Below are 25,376 nucleotides of genomic sequence, written 5' to 3' on the forward strand. Positions count from 1 at the left end.
CGGGATATGAGGTTAGAAGTCGGCCGGCAGGCAGTCAAGGGCGGGAGATGGAAAAGACCGTTAGGCAAGCGTGCAGGGCAAGTTCGTGGACGCCCTAAAAGTCTGGGCAGGCAGAAGGCGTCCTGCGGATAGGGGGCGCGGCCGCTCATGGTTGGGAAGGACTGCTGGGGTTGGCTAGTGTGGTTCCGGGGAATGCCTCGGGGTCGGAAGGGCGGCCCCCAGGAAGCGCCCTGGGTGGTCTCTGAGTACTGACCGCCGCGGGGCTGGCGGCAGGGGAGCGAGGGCAGCCAGGGCGCCTGGCCGCAATTGGGGTGTGGACTGCGGCTCCAACCCAGCGGCGCTTAGCAACCCGCCCTTAGCAACCCTCCAGCGGCGCCGCCGCCCCTAGAAACCCGTGGTGGGAGCGGCGGGCGCGCGGACCAATGGGCGCGGAGCGGTGGGCACGCGGTGGCCAATGGGCGCGGAGCGGCGGGCGCGGGGACCAATGGGCGGTGGCGACAGTGCGGGGTTCGGTTGCGGGGCGGGGCGGCTGCGCCAGGCTGGCCAGGAGCTGCCGCGGGTGGGGACGCGGTCAGCGCTCGCGGGGCGGCAGGATGGAGTCGTCGCTCCGCCGCCCTGGCCCCTGCGGGGACAGGTCAGGAGCGATGGCGGCGGGCGGAGACCCGAGAGGGCTGTGGCGGTCTGGGCCGGGCGCCGAGGGGAGTGCGGGGCGGGTGGGCCGGGGGGCGCGGGTTCCCCACGCCGAGGGCCAGCTCGTGTCCAGTCGCGCCGGGACCCGCGGGGCCGGTCCGGCCTCGTCAGAACGCGTCAGTCAGGGAGTGCTCGACCTGGGCCGGGGGTGCGGGGTGGCTCCGGGGGCCAGCAGCTGTCGGGGCGGCGGCATCCCTGCCCAGGGAGGGCTCTCGAGGCAGTCAGCGCGGGCCGGGCAAGGCGGTTCGGTCGGGGCCCGAAGCGTAGATGCGGGCGGGCGAGCGGGGTGGAATCACGGCTTCGTCTGGGCCCGCTCCCGCCTGGTGCCCGGTACCGCCCGGCGTGCGTCCGGAGCCGAGCCGACCCTGCCCTGGGTCAGCAGCTGAAACCACTGAAAAGCTGGTCGCCCGAGAGGCGTTGGCGCCGACAAGACCCGTTTTTTTCTGTTTCATCGGATTTTATTTACGTGAGAGCAGCGCTCTGTGAAGTTGGTTCACTGTCTTTTGGTTTCTTAAGTCGAGGGAAGAAGAACCGACATTTACAAGTATAAATATGGACGCTCATGGGGGAGATCAGGTTTAAAATTCAGCATCATCCGTTGAATTCGGGTGGTGCTCGCTCTGCCGTGGCCATCCAGTTAATCTTAAAGTGAATAGATTTAAAGCAGTAAATTTCCCGGCTATTAGATGTTTGGTGTGTGTGACTCATGATTTTGGGGAAAAAGAAATGGAATTGACTTTGAGAGACCAAGAGGCAAAATGGTTTTTAATTCTTTGGACCTGAAGTTTCAAGGGATAATTGTCAAGTTTGTCCCTCTTTGTCTTCCCAGAGAAACCAGCTCTTTAATCTGAAAACTGACTTCAAAGAGGAATGTGTGAGTCACCAAATGTTTCTCCTGCCGCATGTTCTGTCATTGGTTCACTGAGTTGTTGCTGAGAGGGAGTGGAATGAAAGTCTCTTGCTTTTTTTGGCTTCACGTTGTATGTTTTGGATGTTTTTGATGAGATACATGGATAGAATTTTGGGTAGGAGTACTTTTCAGTGTGAAGGATAACATCTGACTTTTTAAAGTTTCCTGTGACTTTTTTTTTTTTCTTCTTTTGAGTGATGAGACCGTTTCCCCAGAGTTATTTTCAACAAAGTAGAAAAATTATGAGCAAATACACTGAACATTTTTCCTGTATGTGAAGTATTTAGTGGAAACTGGAGATGGAATTTGAAACAGCACACTCTCAGCTCCTTGGCTGAGCTAGGCGTTTGTCTTGTAGATTCCCCTGGAGATGACAGCCCTGGTTGGCCAGTGCTGGAACCTGAGCCTCTCTGCCTTTGTGTTCCTGATACAGGATTGAAGATGTGGTGGGAGAGGCTGCTCCGTGTGATGTGACCTGGTGACCCAGAGCTGACCAAGGAAGTCCTAGTCTATGGTTTGTCCATAGGCCATAATTTTTCTTCAGAAATACCACCAGTAGTGGTGGCTGGAGGTTATGTCTTGGCCAGGCTTGTTATCCTCTTTTCACATTCTCTCTTTTTCAGATGTTTCATCATATGAGCTAATTGTTGGTAAATAGACTTACCCAGTGCTTGAATATGCTTAGATTAACTAATACAAGACTACAGTATATCTGGACATTATCAAGAGCTATAGTAAAAGCCTACTGACATCCATCATGCATGTATTTCTCCAAATATGAAGACTTCATAGAGACCTTACGAAAGCAAGAATAACCCCTGTAACACATTTCCTTTCCAAGCAGAGAGACTCAGACATTCTTTGGAATAGTTTTCATTTCCAGCTTCTCTTATTCTTTCCTGTGGAAACTGCTGTTTCCCCTGCCTTTGTGCTCATTGAAAGAAAAAGTTAACATCTCTTCTCACCAAGAGGGGAAGCGTGCTTGAGTTGCTCAGAGGAAGAGTGGAAGCTGCCTTCCTTCTCCATGTTAGAGGATTTGAGGACTGGGGTGGGGGTGGGGGGAGTGTGTGTGTGTGTGTGTGTCTGTGTGTGTGTGTGTGTGTGTGTTTCTCAGTGACGTCCAACTCTCTCCGACCCCATGGACTGTAGCCCACCAGGCTTCTCTGTCCACGGGATTTCCCAGGCAAGAATACTGGAGTGGGTTGCCATTCCCTTCTCCAGGGGATCTCCCTCACCCAGGGATTGAACCTGGGTCTGAGGCCTGGAACGGGCCTTGATATTTCCCTTAGGTATGTTGAGTACAGTTAACAGTGAAATTGCTAAGGCTTCTTTCAAACTGAGACTTCCTGTGGTCTGCTTTCCTTTATTTCCTCTGAGCCAGTTCCTTAGGAAGATGCTCTTTGTATTAAGTCTGTGCTGCCTCGCCAGACGTTCTTGTGGTTAGTAAGGCCTACAGCATTGTCCTGGCCTGGTTAGAGCTTGACTCCATTGATGCTTGAGAAGAGACGCCTTGTCCACGTGCTGGTGGATGTGCTGTCTTTATTAACTCCTGGCACTTGTCATGAGTCTTGATAATGAGAATTGTCATCGCTGACCCTTTGCCTTATAACTGCTGTGACAGCACTCCTGGTTAGCAGGAATGATCTCTGGTATAAAGGGATTGTATCATAGGGGTCACTGGGGCCTCTGGGAGACCCCTGTTCTGAAGGTGATGAGAGTAGCGCCCTGGTGTTTATCAGGTGGTCCTTTCTGCTTTCCCAGCAGGCACGGAGGTGGGGCAGGTGCTGGAGGCGCCCGCTGGCTTCCTGAGCTCTAGTCCCAGCTTCCTTACTGCCCCTCAGCTACTTCTCTGGCTTCAGTTTTCTCCTCTGGAATCACAGGGTTTCTTCGGATTCCCTTAATGATTTATACGGAATTAATAAAAGAACATATTTCAATAACAAATTTCTATCGCTGAAAAGTATGTCTTCTCGTTGTCTCTGATGTCACTCAGTTTGCTCATTGGTAGGTTTCTTAGGGGGATCCTCTAAAGATTTTCTGTATATTAAATAATCTCATTTTTTCCATTCCTATTCTTTATTTATGTATTTATTTTTGTAAACAAGTGAGTATGTCAGAATTTTCAGGTTGCTTGTCACAGTGCTGATTTCTGTGATTCTGATTTGACAGAACTCGGCTGAGGCACAGGAATGTTAGCTCTTAACAAATATCCAGGGATCATTCTGTGACCCATACATTGAAAAATACCATCTTGAATTTATGGCATGTTGGATTTTGTTGTTTGTGTTACTTTTAAAAAGCTTGAATTTTTTTTTTCTGCTACTTAAATTTTCTTTTTTTTTTTAATTTTTGGTTGAACCATGCAGAATATGGGATCCTAGTTCCCTGAGCAGTGATTGAACCCATGCCCCCTTCATTGGAAGCACAGTCTTAACCACTGGACCACCAAGGAAGTCCCTCATTTACTGTTCTTAAAATGTGATGATTTTAGTTTTAGGGTGGAATACGATAGTCTAAACACTGATACCTACTTTCATCATGGGCAAGATATATTTTTAGAATATGAGCTATAGTTAGTTGCTTCAAGCTTTTTTTCCCTGTGATAATTAATGTATAGAAAATAAGGCTTGTAGGAAGAAAATTACTTTTCAGACAAGCTTCTTGAAAAATAAATCATTGCTTCTTAGATTTGCTGGAAGAAAAGTCAAAAAATTTGTAGTTTGCCTCTGATTTTCGGTTTTGGAATGAAGCAGGTTTATAGAGGATTGATTTGTTTTCCTATTGAAATTCAGCGTATTTTTGTTATGACAATTTGATACATCACATAAGCCAGAGGCAGACGTTTTGATTGAGGAAGGCTGGTAAGATGTGCTTTCAGAGAGGGAAGATCTGTGGAGATAAAGGGATCCATGATGATGGCTTACATTTGCGTTTCTTTGCAGAGTTCAGAGAGCTTTCACAAAAGTGATGTCTTCTGAGCTTCACAGCTCTGCAGAAATCAGGGCTTCTGACACTGTCTTCATTTTATAGGTGGGGAAATTAAGGCTCAGAAAAGGTGTGATACAGCCAAGATGTGTGACAGGTAAATGAGCTAGTCAGAACTGAAATGTAGAGGTAAAACTGGGCTTTTGACTTCGAATCTCCTCTCTTCTTTTTCTCACTTACTATTAAGATATCCATTCCAGATATTTCTGGATGCCATTTTTGCATATAACCGTAACAGCTGCTACTGATTACATTCTAATTATTTTTAGAGCAAGCAGTTGAAGAAATCAGACATCTTAGCAAAGTACTAATGAGTACTAATTTCATCCATTGGAATGGGAGTGGAAATATTTACTTGGTGTCTTAAGGCAAAAGAATGTACTTTCTCTTTGCCATTTTTATTTTTGGCTGTGCTGCCTCTTCCTGGCTGCTTAGGGGCTTTCTCTAGTTGCGGCGAGCGGGGGCTTCTCTCCAGCTGCGGTGCGTGTTTGCCATTGCCATGGCTTCTCATTGTGGAGCCTGGGCTCCAGAGTGCAGGCTCAGTAGTTGCCCCGCGTGGACTCTTCCCAGGCCGGGGATTGAATCTTTGTCCCCCGCATTGACAGGTAGATTCTTATCCTCTGGACCACCAGGGGCGTCTGGAAGAATGTACTTTGATCTTACCGGAGAGAGAAGGGAAATGACATTACCAGAGAGAAACTGAAACTCCCAGGAAAGGATGACCCAGCAGGAGGTGGAGTGAATTTGGATTCTCAGTTGTGTCCTTTTTAAAATCTGTGAGGAATAAATGGATAGTTTAACTTCTGCACCAAGTCATGCATTTTAAATAACCTTTCTGTTGGGCTCACAAAAAAGAATGCTTTTTAAAGCCTTTGTTGTGTGGGACATGCAGAATGAGAGAGAGGGCTTCTTCGTCTGAAGCAGTTTTCCTCACTGTGTTCTCTGGGGCCAAATGAATCATCTCATCAGCTGCCAAGTTTCCCTTCTCACTGCCTCTCTCTCCCCGGGCAGTTCTCCCTTCTCTCTGATTGTCTCTTCTAAATGGGCCTCTTAGGAAATGGGTTTTCGTTCCCTCGCTTCAATTAAGTTAGTCCCAGATTGTGGCAGTCACTCAAGTAACAGACCGCTGAGCCCGGAATATTAACAGTTCTCCTGCATAAGGAAGGGTAGGTTTCTGTGGAGTCTTTTCTGGCCGTTCTAATTTAATCTTTATGTGCCTTCTCCCAGAAGCAGTGTTTTGTTCCAGCCAGATGTACTCTTGGGTCTCACTGCGTGTGAAAATACAGCCTCCAGTATTGACATTTGGGATTTGGACAAGGTGACTCTCTTTGTCAGTTGACTTAGAGAAAAATACTTTATTAATAGCTGTTGACCCAAGTACTTGACACCGTGATCAGTTCAGACACAATGAAATCTGATGACCCTTTTCCAATAGTATTTATAACGGGTGATCAACTGCTCCCATGGGCATCTTCAAAATCCATTCACTGGCTTGGAAATTCTGCTGCCTAAAAATACCCATGAACTGACATTTTGACTGAAAAGATTCTTGGCAGACTTGTTGAAATGCCATAATAATGAAATCCCAGATTCTTTGCTGACCATTTGAATATTTGTGGGGAAGGTGCTGTCTGCACGCTGAGGCAGGTGCTGTGGGGCTGAGGCTGAACTCTAGCTCGTCCACTCATCCACTCTCTGGCCTTGAGCAGTTAGCTCCCTCTGCGTTAACAGTTCTCTGGCGTTAACTTTCCTTCTGAGTTAATGATTCTCCCTCTGTTCTGTAGAACTTCGTTTTGTTTTGTGTAGATTTGCTAACCAGGCTTGTTTAGGCTTGCTATTCAACAACTTGGTTTGAAATGAAGAAAAGAGAACATTAAAGAAAAGAATGCAAGTTTAGTAAGATCATAATACAGTTTGACCCCAAATCCTAGCTCAGATTTGTTATAAGTGTATAAAAATCTTGATTATTTCTGCCAAATTATAATTTAAAACTAGAACTCAGAGGAAGTGTAACTTTTGAAGTACAGAAGGGATCTAAATGTTACAATTATATGGCATCTTTTTAAGTGCCTCTTCTGTTCAGGTCAGAATGCTTTGAATATACCACACTGTTTATTTAAATTGGCCTTCTTGCCCAGGCTTGATGAAAGGATTTAGTGGTGTCGAGATAAGGCGTTAAAGACACACCTGTTTTCTTCACTGTTAGAGGCTGTAAGAGAAATGTTGGAGGATTTTAGTTGTTTCAGAATTTAACATTATTGGAAAGGTTTTAGTATTTTATAGGGAATAAAATGATTTTTAGAGCATTTAAAAAATACTTGTTTGTTTATTTGGCTGTGTCTGGTCTTGGTTGTGGCACACGGGATATTTTGTTGCAGTTCAAGGACTCTCTAGTTGTGGTGCATGGGCTCAATAGCTCTGAAGCATGTGGGGTCTTAGTTCCCCATCAGGGATCAAACCTGTGTCCCCTGCATTGCAAGGCAGATTCTTAACCACTGGACAACCAGAGAAGTTCCGAGATAGAATGAGTTTTTCCCCCATGCTCACAATTCTGGTTTAGTGAAAAGGGACCAGTGAGGTGGAGGAAAAATAGTTTCATAGCAGGAAATGTTGAAAATACTAGTCTGTAAAAGAGAGTTTATTTTTTGTCTTATTTGTTTTATGTAGGACTTTTTCAAGTGAATACTAATTTTCACTGAATACTAATAATATTCTTGCACTGTATACATAAAGCTTGATTTAAAAATATGTGAATGAGGATTAAAGACAGGAAATCAGGAGCATACCTAGATAGGGGCCCACAAAGTCAAGGTGAAGAGTGTATCATATTTTTGTCTATTTGTGTCTCTTTTAAGCTAGGGAAAAAATGAGATGATTTAACACTTAATGGTGTTGTTATTCTTAAATGTAAAGGTGGTGGTTGTTGTTCGGTCTCCTGTAGTGTCTGATTCTTTGCAGCCTCTTGGACTGCAGCACACCAGGCCTCTCTCAGGTCCCTCACCATCTCCTGAAATTTGCCCAAGTTCATGTTCATTGCATCCATGATGCCATCCAGCCATCGTGTCCTCTGATGTCCTCCTCTTCGGCCCGAAATCTTTCCCAGCATCAGGGACTTTTCCAGTTAGTTGGCTGCTCACATCAGATGGAAAGGTTAAGAAGAAAGAGATAAGTTGCTCAGTCATGTCCGACTCTTTGTGACCCCATGGACCGTAGCCTACCAGGCTCCTCCATCCATGGGATTTTCCAGGCAAGAGTGCTGGAGTGGGCTGCCATTTCCTTCTCCAAGATATAAAGGTTACATAGGAATTAATAGAGGGGACTGCCAGAGAATCAGCACACCTCTGTGTGCTGATTCCTATCTCAGGAGTTATTAAATCTGCTTACAGTTAGTGGGCAGGAGGAGTCTTGAAGATGGTGCACAAATTCCAGGTTGCTGTGCATTATTAAAATTTATAAACCCTTCCACAGTGTGGGAATGTCCTAGTTAGCCGTTCAACCATAGAGAGATGCTTTTGTGTATTTACCGAAAGTGCAGGAAAAGCCCTGCTTCCCTTTGTAGCTGTGGAACATGTCTTCTTAAATAAAGACCTCGTATTTATAGTTTTTTTTTTTCCCTTTGGCAAGAAGCTCCTAGTAAAAACTTAACAATAGAAATAATTGAGAACCATTTCTTCCTTGTTTTATACTTTGTTTCTGAGAATGCTGAGTCACAAAATCTTAAGTTAGGAAATTGTCAGAAATAGAAAAGATTTTCAGAAAGAGTTTAAAGACAGACAGAAGGGTTTGGTTTTTTAATTGAGACAGTAATTTGATTCCACTTTGTTGACTTCCTTCAGTGAAACAAATTTGTCTCCTAATAGTATTATATGTTGTCCATCCATATTTGTAGTCTCTTGTAATGACTGAATAGTGTTTTACTCTTTTATTGAAAAGGAAGTTACATGACTTGCTAGATCTTGAAGTCAGTGATTTTAGTAAGATGCTTTATACCACCTAACTATCTCTTAGATCTATGTCCAAAAAAGAAGTAGATCTATATGGGAAAAGAATTTTTAAAAAAAATGGATGTGTGAATTAACTGATCAATTTGCTATATACCTGAAACTAGCACAACATTATAAATCAATTATATTCCAATAAAAATTAAAAGCAAAAAAAAAAAAGAAAAACAGAAGTAGAATATATTTGATTTTTAGATGTAATTTAGACTCTGGAAAGAGACCAGGACTAGTGTCTGTTTCTGTTATTTAAGCCTAGGCGCGGCTTTCCAGGTCTGTTCCCTTTATTTTCAAAGTGTGAAAAATGACAGTACTTAATTCATAGGACTGTTTTGAGGAATAAATAAAAGAATAAATTTATAGCACTTGTGTTTGTTTTTGTTTAATTTGTGGACAAAGACTTACAGACAAGTGCAAAAGTAAGTCCTCTTTTGCAACCCGCAACTCATTGTTCAGTATGAGTTTTGATACAGATAAGAAGGAACATGATCCATAAAATGGGTGTGTATTGATGAGCATGAAGATTGCTTCCAGGGCTATAAAGTTAAATAAGCTTTTAAATTACCAGCTGTCTTGATCCTAGTACTCAGTTTTAATGTTGACATAAAACAAACAAAGATGGGCCCCTCTTTTTAGGCTTTTATCTTCGGAATACAGTGTCTGGATTTTCCAAAGGTGTTGGCATATCCCAATGATCTCTGTCAAGTTCTAGGGTGTGATAACTTAGGAATTAATATCATTTGAACTTGATAAGCTTTTAGAGAACTAGACATCCCATCTCCTGACCCTAAACAGGAACCTATAGTGAACTGCTTGAGGAAACTGGATCTTAAAGATTACAGCTGGCAAACTTTGAAGTGCACTCCACTGAAGATCAGAGAGGCCCAACTAAAACAGCTGTGGCATCACAGCTGTGGATTGAGCAGAACTTTTTGTAGGGCTGCCTTGAAGATGACGACTTTGGAGGAACTATGGTGACTGGCAGTGGAAAGAATCAGGACGTGTGAAAATCCTTAAAAATGTATTGACTTAAATAACTTTGCCTATGTTATGAATAAAAAGAAACCTTTGTGCAGGAAAAAAAAAAAGAATAAATTTAAAGTACTTAACACTGTCTGGAATATAATGAATACTCAGCACATGATTTTAAAGAGAAAAACAGTCCTAGCATGCACGGGGGTCTGTGTTCTGCCCTTTCTCATCCTGTGGGTATCCAGTCTCGTCAGGTCCCCTGGACTGTGTGGCATGAAGGGTGGCCGGTCCTCCTGCAGTCAGTGTGGGCAGCCTGTGGGGACCGGTGCTTCCCCGAGGTAGACTTAACTGGCTCCAAATGGCCCAAAGGAGTAGTTAGCTATATGGAAATGACGAGACTGATGTGGTTTTAAGAGGATTTTCTCTTTAAGTGCTTTCATGTTTTTTTTTAACAGAGCCTTTGAAGATGAGACCATGAAGCTCAGGCAGCTGAAACTGGATAACCAGGTGAGCAGAGTCTCCTCTTCTGAAAGATGTGGACAGCTTATCCTGACCAGGAAGCCGGTGGGCCTGACTGTGGCCACAGCAAGGCCAAAGCGCTTTGAGGACATCAGCATTAAAACTGGCCTTGGATTTATAGTCACTGAAGATTCCTTGGCATCTGTCGTAAGAATTAGAAAAATGTTAATGCTGTACTTCTGTGTAGTGATACGAAACTGCTGCCCAAATACCTCTCTGCACTGTAATTTCATGTAACTGCAAGATTTTTTCTTTATCTTAAAATGCAAATCTGAAAATGGTACTGTGCTACTTAAAAGCCTCTATTTTCTACAGAATACTTTTTCTCACAGTACTGGTCCCACTTTTCAGTTACGCGTTATTATTTGCAGTGATTTGGCTTATGTTCATTTCCTCCTTTAGACTAAGCTCCATGAGAAAAGGAGCCAAGAAGTCTGTTAATGATGACCTTTCCATCAGAAGGTCCTGGCCTAGGGCTGGGCCCATTGTAGTCCTTCATTAGATATTGGAATGATGGAAGAGATAAATGCAGTTCTGTGTTGTCACACACTGTGAGAGTCCTGATTAGTCAGCCTAGAATCTTATACCCAACATGTGTTACTTTCATAGGAGTGTTTTCTAATTCAGGAAATTCTTTAGGTCCATCCAGTCTGCCAAAGTAGGATCATTAGCCATCAGAGTCTGGAGTGACAGGTGACTAAAAATACCTTCAACTTCTGTCTTGCTCCTTTATGTTGCTGTTGGACTTCGTAACGGGACTTTTTGTTATTAAGTCGCTGAGGCGTGTCTGACTCTTTGCCACCCCATGGACTGCAGCATGCCAGGCTTCCCTGTCCTTCACCATCTCCCAGAGGTTGCTCAAACTCATGTCCATCGAGGCGGTGATGCTACCCAACCATCTCATCCTCTGTCGTCCCCTTCCCCTCCCGCCTTCAATCTTCCCCAGCTTCAGGGTTTTTTCCAGTGAGTGAGTTCTTCACATCAGGTGGCCAAAGTATTGGAGTTTCAGCTTCAGCATTAGTCCTTCCAGTGACTATTCAGGTCTGATTTCCTTTAGGATGAACTGGTTTGATCTCCTTGCAGTCCAAGGGACTCCTGAGAGTCTTCCCCAACACCACAGTTCAAAAGCATCAGTTCTTCAGCCTTCCTTATGAACTGTCACATCCATGCATGACTACTGGAAAAACTGTAGCTTTGACTATATGGACCTTTGTTGGCAAAGTAATGTCTCTGCTTTTCAATATGCTGTCTAGGTTTGTCATAACTGTTCTTCCAAGAAGCAAGCGTCTTTTAATTTCATGGCTGCAGTCACTGCAGTGATTTTGGAGCTCAAGAAAGTAAAGTCTGTTGCTGTTTCTGTTGTTTCCCCTTCTATTTGCCATGAAGTGATGGAACCGGATGCCGTGATCCTGGTTTGCTGAATGTTGAACTTTAAGCCAACTTTTTCACTCTCCTCTTTCACTTTCATCAAGAGGCTCTTTAGTTCTTCACTTTCTGCCATAAGGGTGGTGTCATCTGCGTATCTGAGGTTATTGGTATTTCTCCCAACAGTCTTGATTCCAGCTTGTGCTTCATCCAGTCCAGTGTTTCTCAGGATGTACTCTGCATATAAGTTAAATAAGCAGGGTGACAGTATGCAGCCTTGACATACTCCTTTTCATATTTGGAACCAATCTGTTGTTCCATGTCCGGTTCTAACTGTTGCTTCCTGACTTGCATACAGATTTCTCAGGAGGCAGGTCAGGTGGTCTGGTATTCCCATCTCTTGCAGAATATTCCACAGTCTGTTGTGATGCACACAGTCGCAGGCCTTGGCACAGTCAGTAAAGCAGAAGCAGGTGCTTTAGGGAGCCCTCCCACGTTTCCGGTGATCAGCGGGCGCCGGCGAGTCCACCTCCGGCGCCTCTGCCTGTGGAGCTTCTCCTGGCAGTTCCCGGTGCACGTGCTGCTGGAGCCCGGCTTGGAGGATTGTGAGCATCACTTTGCTAGCGTGTGAGATGAGTGCAGTTGTGCACTAGTTTGAACATTCTTTGGCACTGCCTCTCTTTTGGATTGGAGTGAAAACTGACCTTTTCCAGTCCTGTGGCCACTGCTGAGTTTTCCAAATTTGCTGGCATATTGAGTGCAGCCTTTCACAGCATCATCTTTTAGGATTTGAAGTAGCTCAGCTGGAATTCCATCACCTCCACTAGCTTTGCTTGTAGTGATGCTTCCTAAGGCCCACTTGACTTCCTACTCTAGGATGTCTGGCTCTACATGAGTGATCACACCATCATGGTTATCTGGGTTATTAAGATCTCTTTTGTATAGTTCTGTGTAAGGGGACTTGGAGGGCAGTAAATTACTTCAAAGGTGGAACCTAGTTCACCTGTCCCCAGGGTGACGTTCCTGGGGCTGTCTGGCTGCCAGGGCCCCTCCCAGGCCCTTGGTGTCCGTGGTGCCTCTGTGGGGCCTGTCACCACGTCCACTGCCTCTCGGGCCAACACATGGGAGGGATCCAGCCTTCTCCTGTGCCCCCGGAATGGAGCATGACCCAGTGGTCTTCAGGCACCCTGTGCTTCAAGGTGGTGGCAGTCACCTCAGTGGTGTATACATGTGTCTGTTCTTTTTCAAATTCTTTTCCCATTTAGATTATACAGAATATTGAGCAGATTTCCTTGTGTGGTACAGTAGGTCCTTGTTGGTTATCTATTTTAAATATAGCAGTGTGTACATGTCCATGCCAAACTACCTAACTGTCCCTTCACCCTGGCAACCATAAGTTCGTTCTCTAAATCTGTGAGTCTTTCTGTTTTGTAAATAAGTTCATTTGTATCATTTTTTTTTTTTTTTTAGATTCTGCATATAAGCAGTATCACAAGTTATTTGTCTTTCTCTGTCTGACTTACTTCATTCAGTATGATAATCTCCAGGTCCATCCATGTTGCTTCAAAAGACATTATTTCTTTCTTTTCAATGGCTGAGTAATAATATTCCATTATATATATATGTACCACATCTTCTTTATCCATTCCTCTGTCAATGGACATTTAGGTTGCTTCCATGTCATAGCTATTGTAAAGAATGCTGCAGTGAACACTGGGGTACATGTATCCTTTCAAGGGCATGTACTCTCTGGATGTATGCCCAGGAGTGGGATTGCTGGATCATATGGTAGTTCTGTTTTTAGTTTTTTAAGGACCTTCCATAGTGTTCTCCATAGCAGCTGTAACAGTTTACATTCCCACCAACAGTGTTGTTGGAGCCCCGTTTCTCCACACCTAAAGGATAATAAGTTTTCTTTTTCCTTCCAGTTAAAAAAGTAGGAAAGTTTAGAAAACTAGGAAAAGGAAAAATAATTATCCATTTTCTACCTGCTAGAGAAATCACTGTTACCACGTTCCTTCATCTTTTCTCCCACTCACATGTGTTTAAATAAACTTGTGATTGTGATTTGATAATAATGTTAATTACTATATCTTTTTAATATACTTGGATTATGGTCTTTGCTTGGCTAGAAATGCATCTGGATCACTTTAGATGGCTTTTCATAGGTGTTTAGTAAATATTTATTAAATGAAGTGAATGGATCCTTACCCCTCTCTGTGCCTCAGTTTTTCCCACTTCTTGAGTGGGAAAATGTAATTTACCAGAGGTTCTGGAAGGATCTGTGAAACACTGTATATGTTGAAGTAGCCAGACCTGGTGGTTGATCTGGCTGTCCTCTCGTGATTCTCCTTAGAGAGCGCTGCTGGAGAAGAAGCAGAGGAAAAAGCGCCTGGAGCCGCTCATGGTGCAGCCGAACCTGGAGGCCCGGCCACGGCGGGCGAAGCCGAGGGGCTGCGAGGAGCTCGCTCTGCTGGTGGAACCTCAGGCCCCACATGGCTGTGTCGTCCTGCAGGGTGTGTACTCAGGCAGCGTCCCCTCCTGCTGCTGCACGGCTTTCACAGACCTGGAGGGAGGCAGAGCCTTCTCAGGAGGGCCAAAGGGACGATGTTGGCATCATTACCAGGTCCCTTCATAATCTTTATAATCACGTTTAGGCTTTTGAGTTGAAATAAACACAGTGGTCCAATCAGTGGAGGATACCTGAAAGTTCACAGCCATCCTGGAACAGTTGTTTTAGCTGCAGAATGAATGAGTGTGGGATCTTAGTTCCCTGTTGAAGTGATGAGTCTTAACCACTGGACCACCAGGGAAGCCCCCAGCACAGCCTATTTGAGGAGTTTGCAGGCTTGGTGGTTATCCCGCAGAGTGAACCGTAAAGCCAGGAGCAGGTAGAGGCAGCCATTCCTCCAGTCCCTGGACTCAGGGAACAGCAGCGACAGTGGCAGGGAGGAGGAAGAGCAGGGTTAAACACGACTAAAGCCAGCCCCTGGCCACCTGCCTGGGCCAGGTCTTAAGTCCGGAAGACCTGCTTTGCTTTCTCTCTCTTTCTTAAGTTTCTGAAGCACAGCATCAGGTGCATTTTATTAATACTTTATAGCTTCTAGTCGGGACAGCTTGATAAAATGAACACAGATAATGGAGTGGCTTCCTCTGTTAACAGGTGTTCTCCTGGAGGTTAAGGCTGGAGAAGTGAACCAGTTTGGTGGGTGTTCATTCGGATCACACGCACCAAAACCCCCTGTCCACAGAGCGGATAATACTGGCTTCTGTTTTCTTTTCGTTGGGCTCCTAGGCATCGATGGTCCTGCTGCCTTCCTGAAGCCGGATGCTCAGGATGTGGACACCAGACTTCCTGTTCTCACGGCAGGCTCTTCTGCCGCAGAGGACACTGAAGGGAGCCCAGACGGGGAGAGCACGCGGGACCCCGCCCCCAAGCCAGATCTGCAGGAGGTGCTCCGACAGCACGGTGAGGGGGTCCCCGCTTTGAGGCCGTGAGCTGGTTGAGCCGGAGTGACGTCAGGTGTGGGCTGGACAAGAGTTACTCGGTGCTGTGAGGAATGGAGGGGACGGGTGCTCTCTAGACCAAGATTCAGGAAGTGTCATTTTGAAAGATAAGGTTCCTCAAGTGGAGGTTCGTTTACTTGTCTTACAAGTTTGGGAGAAATCCTTGATCTCTGTCTTAAGGTACATGTTCACATAAACTGAGTTCTTAGTATAAAAATGGTGTTTGGAAACATAGTACTAACGTTGTAAGTCAACTGTACTTCTAATAGAAGAAAGCATAGTAGAAGTGAAGATACCCATGTGAGAGTGAGGTCCCAAGAGTTTTATGCCTTTTTGCTACCTGCCCCCAAAAGTTAACATTTTAGGGAAGAAAAAAAAAGAAACAAATGTCCGTCACAAACCAACGAATCTTTTAAATGATAGTTTTATTGAGATGTCATTCACATAACACACGGTTCACCCGCTTAAAGCCGGCAGTTGATTGGCCCTTTAGTGTGTCGCCCAGAAGCCTGCAGCCGTCAGCACTCTCAGTTTTAGAATGTTGTCTGACCCCACAGGGCTTCGTGCCTGTTAGCTGTCCCCCCTCATTTCCTGCATTCTCAGTGCCCCATCCGTAGGCGGCCACCGGTCTCCCTTCTCTCTGCGGACCTGCTGATTCTGGGCTCTCATGTCAGGAGCCACACGCTGTGTGGGCCCTCTGTGCCTGGCTGTCGCTTAACATCATTTTTTCAGAGTTCTTCCACGTTGCGGCCTGTCAGTGCCTCATTCCTCTCTATAGTTGAGTGACGTTCCATTGTACACATAAGCCATCTTTTGTTCTTCTTGTTGTCAGCTGATGGGCAGTTGGTGTGGTTCCACTCTGGCTGTTAGGAATAGCGCTGCTGTAAAGAGTTACGCATATATTTTCATATGGACATATTTTTCCTGGCCTTAGTGTTATCCTTGGGTGTCCTTGAGAAAAACTTGATACCATTTATTTGTGAACTATGTGAAAAGAGCTCATGGTGGTCCGTCCTCCGAGATGGGTAGGACTGCCTGTTGCTCAGTCTCCTTGTCAGTTATGATTTGGGGGCTGTGCCAGCTATTGTATGAGGGGCAGCCTCACCCCAGAGACTAAAGAGAAAGAGGGTTGGGTTTCAGGCGTAGCTCTGCTTCTTTGTCTTGGGCAGAAATGCTGCTCCCGGGCCTCCGCACTGTCATCTCCAGGCCTTTGTTACCTTCGCAGACTGAGCTACTGCCTCCCCAGCTCCTCCTCTCCCCTCACAGCTCACATATATAGAATCGCAGGGGCTTTGGCCTTTTGTATCTGACTTATTTTCACTTAGCATAATGTCTTTAGGATTCATTCATGTTGTAGCATGTGTCAGGATTTCATTCCTTCTTAAGGCTGAATGACATCCCATTTATGTATATACCGAGGTTTGTTTATTCATCAGTTGGTGGATGTTTGGGTTGTTCTCACCATTTGAAAATTGAGAAGAACACTGCTCTGCATGTTGGTTGCTCAAGTGTCTGTCTGTGTCTCTGTTTCTTGTCTTTTTGGGAATATACCCAGAGGTGGAATTGTTGGATTCTCGGGTAGTTCTATATGTCTATTTTAGGAACCACTATATTGTTTTCTTCTGTGGCTGCATAATTTTGCATCACCACCAGCAGTGCACGAGGGTTCCAGTTTCTCCACATCCTCACCAACACTTATTTTCTGTTTTTGGGTTTTTGTTCTTGTGTTTTTAAATTTATTATTTTTTAACTTATTTTTGGCTCCATTGGGTCTTTGCTGCTGCCCGGGCTTTTCTCTAGTTGCAGCAAGTGGGGGCTACTCTTTAGTTGCGGTTCTTGGGCTTCTCATTGCAGCGACTTCTCTTGCTGCAGGGCACAGGCTTTAGGTGTGCGGGCTTCAGTAGTTGCAGCTCCCGGGCTGTAGGATATGGGCTCAGTAGTTGTGGCACATGGGTTTAGCTGCCCTACAGCATGTGGGATCTTCCTGGATCAGGGATAGAACCCGTGTCTCCTGCATTGGCAGGCGAATTCTTTACCACTAAGCCACCAGGGAAGCCTGGTATTTTTTTTTATAGTAGTCATCCCAGTGCTTGTCAAGTGGTATCTCATTGTGATTTTAATTTGCATTTCCCTAATGACTAGTGATGTTGAGGATCTTCTCATGCTTATTGGCCACTTACATATCTTCTTTGGAGAAATGTCTGTTCAAGTCCTTGACCCATTTTTGAATTGGGTTTGTTTTGTTGCTGTTGAGTTAAATATACTGGATATTAATCCTTATTAGATATATGATTTGCAGATATTTTCTCTCATAGAATATTTTAAAGAGGCTCAAATTAGGGTGGCAGCAGTGGGCAGGGAAAACAAAGGGTGGAGTAGGTGAGAATATGAAGAAAGAGTTGTCAGAATGTGCATAAAAGAGCTGTGTGTTAAGTCAGAACAGCTGGAATGTTTTAAGCAAGGGAGTTAAAATTGTATTTGGCTCAAAGATTTTCTGGCCTTTTTTTAAAACAGTTTCTCCCTTTCTGCCAGGGATCTCAGGGAGTTTGAACTTTGACGAGGAGGAGACTGATGGGGAGGAAGGAGAAGGGAACCAACTAAGGTCTCAGTCGCCGTGTTCAGAGGCAGAGAGGCCCGGTTCTGCATCCAGCCAGAAGCCAGCCCCGGTATGTAGTCCTGAACCTTCTTCCTCTGGGGCTGATTTCACTGCTTCCTGGACACGTCTTCCTGTTTAAGTGCCATCACTGGATGAGGGCTGCTTCCAGGATTTAAGCTGGAATTACACTTAGAACCCATGACTCTGTATTTCCTGTGTCTTCAGCCAGCTTTTGTAAAGCTGTATCCCATTTTCATACTTCACTTCTTCATTACTCCCAGTGATCATGTGGGTAAATCAGTAAGTTAATTTGTCCTTTAAGTGTTTCTCAAAGAGAACATGAGGTTTCCTGACCCAGCTCTGGCTGCTCTCTCAGGGCACAGGGGCCTCCGGGAACGCAGCCCCACACTCTGACATTCAACCGGGAGAAATAGAGGACTTGGAAGGCTTCGCATACAGTCCCGCCCCGCGAGGTGTCACAGTGAAGTGTCGGATAACCCGGGACAAGAAAGGGATGGACCGGGGGCTCTTCCCCACCTACTACATGCACTTGGAAAAGGATGAGAATCGCAAGGTAGGCGAAGTGGTTCTTATCTTGAGATGGAAGGAAGCGTGCTGTAGAGGTGGGGGCGGTAATGGTCTTAAGAACAGGGGTGGTGGGGGCACCAGCCTTAGACCTAGTCAGCAGGAACGAGGTTGTACTTACGAGTTTCCAGTGCTGTGTTCTCACTGTCTTCAGAGAGGTCCTAGTCTAATAGTCAAAATCCATCCCCACCCCAGAAAAAAAGAGAGTTTTATCCAGGAGTCATAAAATGGAGGAGGATATTTAGATGTAATTGTTTTTACCTCCATCCCTCTTTTGGCATGCAGGAGTTTCCAGCATGCTCTTAGACTTTTATTCTTATTACATGGTAGAACATGCCAGTGTGGAAGAAAGTACATTTAGGGAATAGGAGGAATTGGAAAAACAAAAACATGTTAGTGAAATGTCTTGTTTCTCATCCTAGAAATTCTGATTTACCCTTAAATTTGAGGCAGTTAGTATTTGCTAGTGACTAGCCTATTTTGTGTTGATACCAGGTCTAAGTGGATGATTTTAAGAGCCTAGGAATAAGATGGTGGTAGTCGGTGTCAGTGCTGTTGACGCCCACTGTTTGCTGCGTGTGTACTGCGTGCCAGGTGTGTGCTCCGGCTTGGTGTGTGTCGTCACCTGGAGCCCTTAAGACAGCGTGTAAAACAGGAGTCCTTGTCCCCCCTGTGCGGGTGAGGTAGCTGGGGCTTGGGGAGCCCCCATATCACACCAACAAGTGGCAGAGCCAGTCTGAACCGGTTTGACTCTATAGTGCCCCCCCACCCCTGGGTACTGCCCTCGCCCACCTCCCTGTTACTCTCCAGGTCCAGCAGCGTTTGGGAAGGACGCCCACACCACGGTACCCGCATCCCTGAAGCCACAGGAGCTCAGGACAGCCACGCACACAGTGGGCTGGAAGGCGGCATGGTGGGGAGTCGGGGGCCAGTGTCCAAGGTCCTGCCTCTCCAGGGCGGAGGCAGTCTTCTCGTGAAACTGCATGAAGCTTGTTTAAAATGTCAGTGGAGTGGGGCTTCCCTGGTGGTCCAGTGGCTAAGATTCCACTCTCCTAATGCAGGGGGCCTGGGCTTGATCCCTGGGTGGGGAACTAGATCCCACATGATGCAACTAAGACCTGGTGTGGGCAAATAAATAAAAATAAATAAAATGTCAGCGGAGGTTTCGGGGATGAAGTTACAAATAATGATGTGGAGAATGAAGCTAGTGAATTTAGAAAATTCACTGGGCAGTTGGGAGACCCTGGTAGCGAATTCTGAAAGGCATAAAGCCCAAACAGGGTGTGCTAGTGCTGCGAAAGGCCTGGAGGCCCCAGGGGCCCTGGGAGAGGAGGCCGCAGTGGCTTCCACGGTGCACCTGGGGGGCCCAAGGCCACTGAGCACAGGGCGGCAAGGTCGGGGACAGGGAGTGGGTGCCCCTCACCCAGCTGGGCACCTCGTCCAGGCTCTGCAGGAGACCTGTCTCTCGTGCCTGTCCATCTGGGAACGTGAGATGACTGACTTCTGCCTGGGAGTATCCCTCCAGGACTAGGTTTTGAACATGATGCGTGAGTTTTACACGTGCTGGCCTGCGGACCAGGGGCCAGGCATCGTCACCACTGGGGTTCCAGCGCACAGAGGCTGGTCTGGGTGTTCGGGGCTTCAGGGAGGTCACTGCTGCCATCCGTGAGGCCATGGTTCTGGCCAGGTTCTCCACAGTCCTTGTGTGGTGAGGCTGCTGGGAGCGGGGTCAGCAGGCCCCACCCCATCCTGCAGGCTGACTGGCTGCTCGGCTCCGGGCTGGTGCCTCTCACCCCTGCCCTGGGACCCTAGCAGAGCCTCTGCTCCTGTGCTTGAGAAGCTGCCAGCCGGCCAGCATGGACAGCACTGTGCTGTGGCTGGGCTGCACGCCACCCCGGGCGCTGTGCCGAAATCGTTTCTGATGCCGTCGCCAAGACTTGGGCTGCCTCACCCCAGGCTCTGAAGGGAGATCCTCTCTGAGAATGCCCTGAGCGTCCTGTAATGACCCACACCGGAGTCTCTGTGCAGAGGACCCACACTCCAGCTGTGGCCACCACGTGGCTTTTCTATAAGAAAAGTTAAAGTGAATTAAACCTGTTTAAAAGTAGAAAAGACCCAGAGGTGGAGTACTTGGTATTGGACAGGCAGCTGCTGGATATTTGCTCACTGAATGGGTAGGACACACATGGCAGCTCTTGAGTTCATTTTTTACTGAAATGTTTTTTCCTTTTCTAGATATTTCTTCTTGCAGGTAGGAAGCGGAAAAAGAGCAAGACATCCAACTACCTCATCTCCACGGACCCCACAGACCTGTCCCGAGACGGAGAGAGCTACATTGGCAAGCTCAGGTGGGGGCAACCTCATGTCACGTCTTCTTGGGAGAGCTTGATTCCTGTAGTCTCAAAGCAAGTTCACACTGGTTTTACAGTGAGCTGGGTTGATGTCATCTAAAGACAAATAAGTTAATAGAAAGCCCAAGGCCTCGCCTTGTTTCAAGGATGGAAAATGAGAAAATTATAGAGCTCTGTGGTGATTTTTCCTGTTGATTCTAGGTCCAACCTCATGGGGACTAAGTTCACCGTGTATGACCACGGCGTGAGCCCAGCCAAGGCCCAGGGCCTGGTGGAAAAGGCCTACATGCGGCAGGAGCTGGCTGCCGTGTGCTACGTGAGTGCTATCTCTCCGGCCTCCTGAGCAGCCCTGAGCTCTCAGTCTGCACCCCTCCTGCCCCCCACGTTTGTTTCCCAGTACGCTCAGGTTTGCTTGTGATCTGCCAAGTTTAGTGTGTTTACTGTTCCGGCAGGCCCTGCCTCCTCTGCTCTTGTCCCTTCCCCATGCTGTGGTGGTGTGAACACTCACTGTGTTACCGCTGACACGCCGGCTAGAGGGGACAGTGACTGGGAAGCCGGTCCCTGCTTCCGTCTTCTCCAGGCTGCTGCCCCGCTGCCCCGCTCCAGTGGACGGCGTCCTTCTGCTCCACAGCCTGTCAGGCTGCCCCCTGAGTCCAGAGTCCAGCCGGACCTCCCACCTCACCCTCCGACTCCCCCAGCAGCATGCTCCCTGCCCCTCTAGCTGCAACAGCCCTCCTGTTGTCTCTGACCTCCCCCCACCACCGCCCGAAACCTGCCCGCCCCCTCCTGCCTGCCCACCAGGGTCTGCAGAGGGGCCTCTCCCCACATGGGACGTGCTTGACGCTCCCCTCGGCTCCCCTCGATTCCTCTTGCACCCCGTGAGCTCCCCTTGTCATGCTTCTGATCCTTCTCTGACCACTTTGTAAACTCCTGCTCACTGCTGTTTCCACACAAACCTGGACCCGCCGTGTAGAGAGCACGCAGAGTCAGAGAAGCGAGAAGGAATTAACCTGACTCAGTTGTTGCTTTGATCCTAGAGCCTCAGCCTTTCTTCAGTTGGAATTAATCTCATCACTTGATTCCCATGAGATTTTAACTGTGTGACTGAGAATCATTTGACTTAACCCTTTATAACCTATGGTATGTTTTCTCTTAGCTTCAGAATCAATGAAATATTTTAACTATGCATAACTTTAATATGCACATGTATATGTATGTAAATATACACACATCCACATATTTAATGTACTTATTCAAGTATAATCTGCCTGGCTTGACAGGCATTTTAATTTTTTATTTCCAAGCACAGGCTTTAGTTAAACTGTAATTCTCCCTATATATCATATAGTGCCATGTCCTTAGTTGGGAAGTAGATATTTATTGATGATGATTAAACTGGGCAGTTTGCTCAGAATTGTCTTAAATTTCACTTCAGGCTAAAGAGGAAGAGTAAGGTTTCTAGATAATAGAATCTGCTTTAGATTCAAATGTTCAAAGTAGGTTAAAAAGAGGAAATACTATTATTTTCCTGGTCTTGATTCCCCGTCTCTCTTGGTTTAACTACAGTGAAGTAATTGAATGGTTTTTAGTGCTCTCCACATTGTGGACATTTCGCATGCCCAGCAGAGTCTTGTGTTAAGAATGTCATCGCTTTTCTTTTCTGTTTCAAGTTCCTGTTTATTTCCCTCTCTTCTAGGAGACAAACGTACTTGGATTTAAAGGCCCGAGGAAAATGTCTGTGATCATCCCTGGGATGAATATGAATCATGAACGGATCCCTTTTCAGCCACGAAATGTAAGTTAGAGTGTATTCATTTTTAATAAAAAAAAGTCTTTATTTTTAATTGAAGGATGATCACTGTACAATATTGTGTTGGTTTCTGCTATGTATCAGCTTGAATCAGCCATAGGTATTCATATGTAATCAGCAAAGGACCCTAAAAATAAGACCGTGATGCAGATAAGATCAGTAGAAGAGACTCCTGCTTCCACCAGAGCCCAGTGTGGTGACCAGCCCTCTCCTTCAGAGCCGTGCCGTCGCTTCAGACCCCCGGGCACCTGCACTTGCTCATGCAGTTGATTGTAGCCACTTACTTTGCAACTGCTAGTGATTCTCTAAGAATCCAGAAAATCTGGCTTAATCTTTGACGTTCTGTTTTATTTTCTGAAATGGAGAAAATGGGCCGCTCCTCTGCCCGCCCCTGCACAGGGTGGAGGAGGGGTGATCTCCCCTGGCTCTCAGCACCGACCCTTTGCCTGCAGGACCACGAGAGCTTGCTTTCAAAATGGCAGAACAAAGCCATGGAGAACTTGATCGAGCTGCACAACAAGTCCCCGGTCTGGAACGATGACACTCAGTCCTACGTCCTGAACTTCCACGGCCGGGTCACTCAGGCGTCTGTGAAGAACTTCCAGATCGTCCACGACAACGACCGTAAGCCCCCAGGGAGAAGGGTGTTCTGGCGAGATTCGGAAATGAGCATTTCCCTTGTTTGGTAGGAAGTTACACTCAGGAGAGAGTGGTTTAAGAAAGAGAAATGGTTCCTTTGGAAGCACAGAGCTGCATTGTACAGTCGGACCTCTGAGTCGCTGTGTGGAGGGCAGACGTGAGACAGAGACGTTCCGGGGGAGACAGCGTCCGAAGCAGGGGCACAGACCCTCCCTTCCTCAGTGACGGTTCTGGGCGAGTCCAGTCAGGCCCACAGAGCTTGTGCTGTGCCAGGCAGGCTCCTTTTGGCCGTCCCCTCCTCTAGCCCTGCCCTGGGCAGCCTCCTTCCCCGGAGCAGAGTGGATCATAGTAGAGCCTGGGGTGGCGGGGAGTGGGTACTCTTGGTCACGCCTCTTTCCATCCTTCTGAGGGATTCCCATTTTAGAGAGCTGGGATCACTGGCCTGTGTGGAGGGTTTGTCTCTGTATCTAAAGTGGGCCCTTCCAGGTAGAAGCACCTCCCCCACTGACATGCCTGCCCTCTGCTTCCAGCTGACTACATAGTCATGCAGTTTGGACGCGTGGCTGACGACGTGTTCACGCTGGACTACAACTACCCGCTCTGTGCACTCCAGGCCTTTGCCATCGGGCTCTCCAGCTTCGACAGCAAGCTGGCCTGTGAGTGAGACCGAGCGGCCGGAGCAGAGTGCTGCCACCCTGCTCCCGCCCCAGGACACCCGGAGCGACAGACTGCCCCTGTGGAGCGGTCCCTGGAAGTGTGTGTGCAGATGTGTGTGGATTCACATACGTGTGCGCCCACATGTATGTTTGTACACCCCACCCCCTGGTAGCACAGCCCTGTTCAGGGATCACGGCTTAACTCGGGTGAGAGGTTTTGCAGAGCACAGAGGTGATCTGACATTATTGCCCAGCCATCAGAGTCTCGTTCTTGGAAATTCGCATCCAGAATCAGCTTAACTCTCCTCTCCTGCAGACCTTCTCAGAGATGGATAGTTCCCTCAGTGACCTTCAGTCTCCAGGTCTGCAGACTTTTTCTGAAAATGGCCGGTTCATCCATGGAGATGTGACCATCCCCCCTTCCAGGGTCTCTGTACCGCCCTGGGCCTGGCGGTCTTCCATAATGAGCCTGTGGTCATGGGAGCACCTGGGGGGGACGACTGCCTCCAGGAGTGCAGGTTGGAGCTGAGGCCTTGTCCGTTGGCCTTGTCCACTGTGACGTAGCCTTTCCCATGTCCTGCCCACAGTGGTTCCCAGAGTATCGTTTACCATCATGGTCATTCCAAGTCCACCCAACACCTGCCTCACCCATGGAGGAGGGGCCCCGGGAGAAGTGCTCGCCCCCTCCTGTCTTTGTCAGGGGGCAGGGGTGGGCCGGGGGAGTGTGGTGCCCATTCCCCAAAGCAGCCGCTCCACTCGGGGGCTCAGGAGTCACCTGATCACAGTCCCCTCTTCCCTCAAGGCTGGCTGACTGGCCCCTGTCTCAGTCAGGGTGGCTGTGGCCCGATTTGTGATCAGTGATGTGAGAAATTTACAAATTGTCTTAATCGTGGTTTAGGCTGGAAGCGTGGACTTTAGAGGGGACCTGACCTGGTCAGGTCATGACTGAGACGCTTTGACGTGGCCTTCACCATTCTCAGCCCGAGCACCTCCCTCGATGGGTTACCGTGGAGCCGTTAGTGCAGACACACCTGCCGCCCCGTGGGAGGGAGAGAACTGTGTGTGTGTGGAAACCTGCCACTATCACGGTCCAGGGCGAGGACGCTCGGGCCTCTCTTCTCAACGCAAGTGTCGGCAGCCCCAAGGCCTGGCTCCCCCAGCCAGGTCACGTCCGTCGCTTCTGCTCGCAGATTGTAAGAGTTCTGCTACGTTGTTCAGAGTATTAGCCTCTCCCAACAAATTGCATGGCTCTGCTGCCGGTTTACAGCCTGCTCGGGCACCCGCCTCCTGCATCTCAGGAGCCCGTGAGCTCCGCGCTGGCGTCGGTCACCCCCAGGCCTGTCCGCCAGCCTGGGGCTGGGCGGCGGCGGCTGTTGCTCCTTCTCATTCCTTCCGTGGACGTCCTTTCTGTCCCTGCTTCCTGTCCCTGCTCCACACCGAACAGCAGTGGAAGGAAAGAGACTGGGGGTGAGCCGACCCATGGCTCACCCCACCTGCACGTCCACTGCCCTGTCCTCACCTGGCGGTCATCTCAGGCTGCGTCCCTCAAGTGCCTCGGTCCTCAGGTGCCCTCTCCCCGCGGCCTCTCCTGAGGCTGCTCGCTTGCCTCCAGTGGGGGATATGAAGTGTCTAGGGAGGGGCCTGGGGGCGGCTGCTCTGACCTGCTTCCTACCCTCACTCTGGCACAGACACACCCCAGCCTCCTGTCCTTCCTGCTCAAGTGTGCAGGTGATCAGTTTTACATATTTATACTTTTTGTACGCTACAGAAATAAAAAGTGATTTCTATAAAAA

The 25,376-nt window shown here is 47.6% G+C and overlaps 1 protein-coding gene and 1 non-coding gene across 3 annotated transcripts; both read left to right on the forward strand.

Moving 5' to 3' along the window:
- Window positions 1-545: 545 nt before the first annotated feature.
- Window positions 546-25,376, forward strand: TULP3 (TUB like protein 3). Of its 2 annotated transcripts, none has more exons than XM_061124702.1 (11): window positions 546-634; window positions 10,011-10,062; window positions 13,796-13,955; window positions 14,735-14,908; window positions 17,479-17,612; window positions 17,919-18,116; window positions 20,363-20,475; window positions 20,680-20,794; window positions 22,175-22,273; window positions 22,741-22,912; window positions 23,458-25,376. In XM_061124702.1, the coding sequence occupies exons 1-11, from the start codon at window positions 594-596 to the stop codon at window positions 23,589-23,591; spliced, it is 1,392 nt and encodes a 463-aa protein (XP_060980685.1). In that variant the 5' UTR covers window positions 546-593; the 3' UTR covers window positions 23,592-25,376. The 2 variants fall into 2 exon arrangements, with proteins under 2 accessions (XP_060980685.1, XP_060980683.1); XM_061124700.1 differs by lacking the exon at window positions 546-634 and adding an exon at window positions 5,257-5,903.
- Window positions 8,945-9,071, forward strand: LOC133044100 (small nucleolar RNA SNORA40). The gene has a single exon (XR_009689849.1). It is a non-coding gene; the product is annotated as a small nucleolar RNA SNORA40 (small nucleolar RNA).

Source organism: Dama dama, chromosome 22 (assembly GCF_033118175.1).
Source record: "Dama dama isolate Ldn47 chromosome 22, ASM3311817v1, whole genome shotgun sequence".
Lineage (NCBI taxonomy): Eukaryota > Metazoa > Chordata > Mammalia > Artiodactyla > Cervidae > Dama > Dama dama.

Coding starts and splice junctions, on each gene's coding strand:
- TULP3 (XM_061124700.1), top strand. CDS start 5,797: ATGTGCCTTCTCCCAGAAGCAGTGTTTTGTTCCAGCCAGATGTACTCT. Junction 18,117..20,362: donor AAAAGGATGAGAATCGCAAG/GTAGGCGAAGTG, acceptor TTCCTTTTCTAG/ATATTTCTTCTTGCAGGTAG. Junction 20,476..20,679: donor AGCTACATTGGCAAGCTCAG/GTGGGGGCAACC, acceptor TGTTGATTCTAG/GTCCAACCTCATGGGGACTA.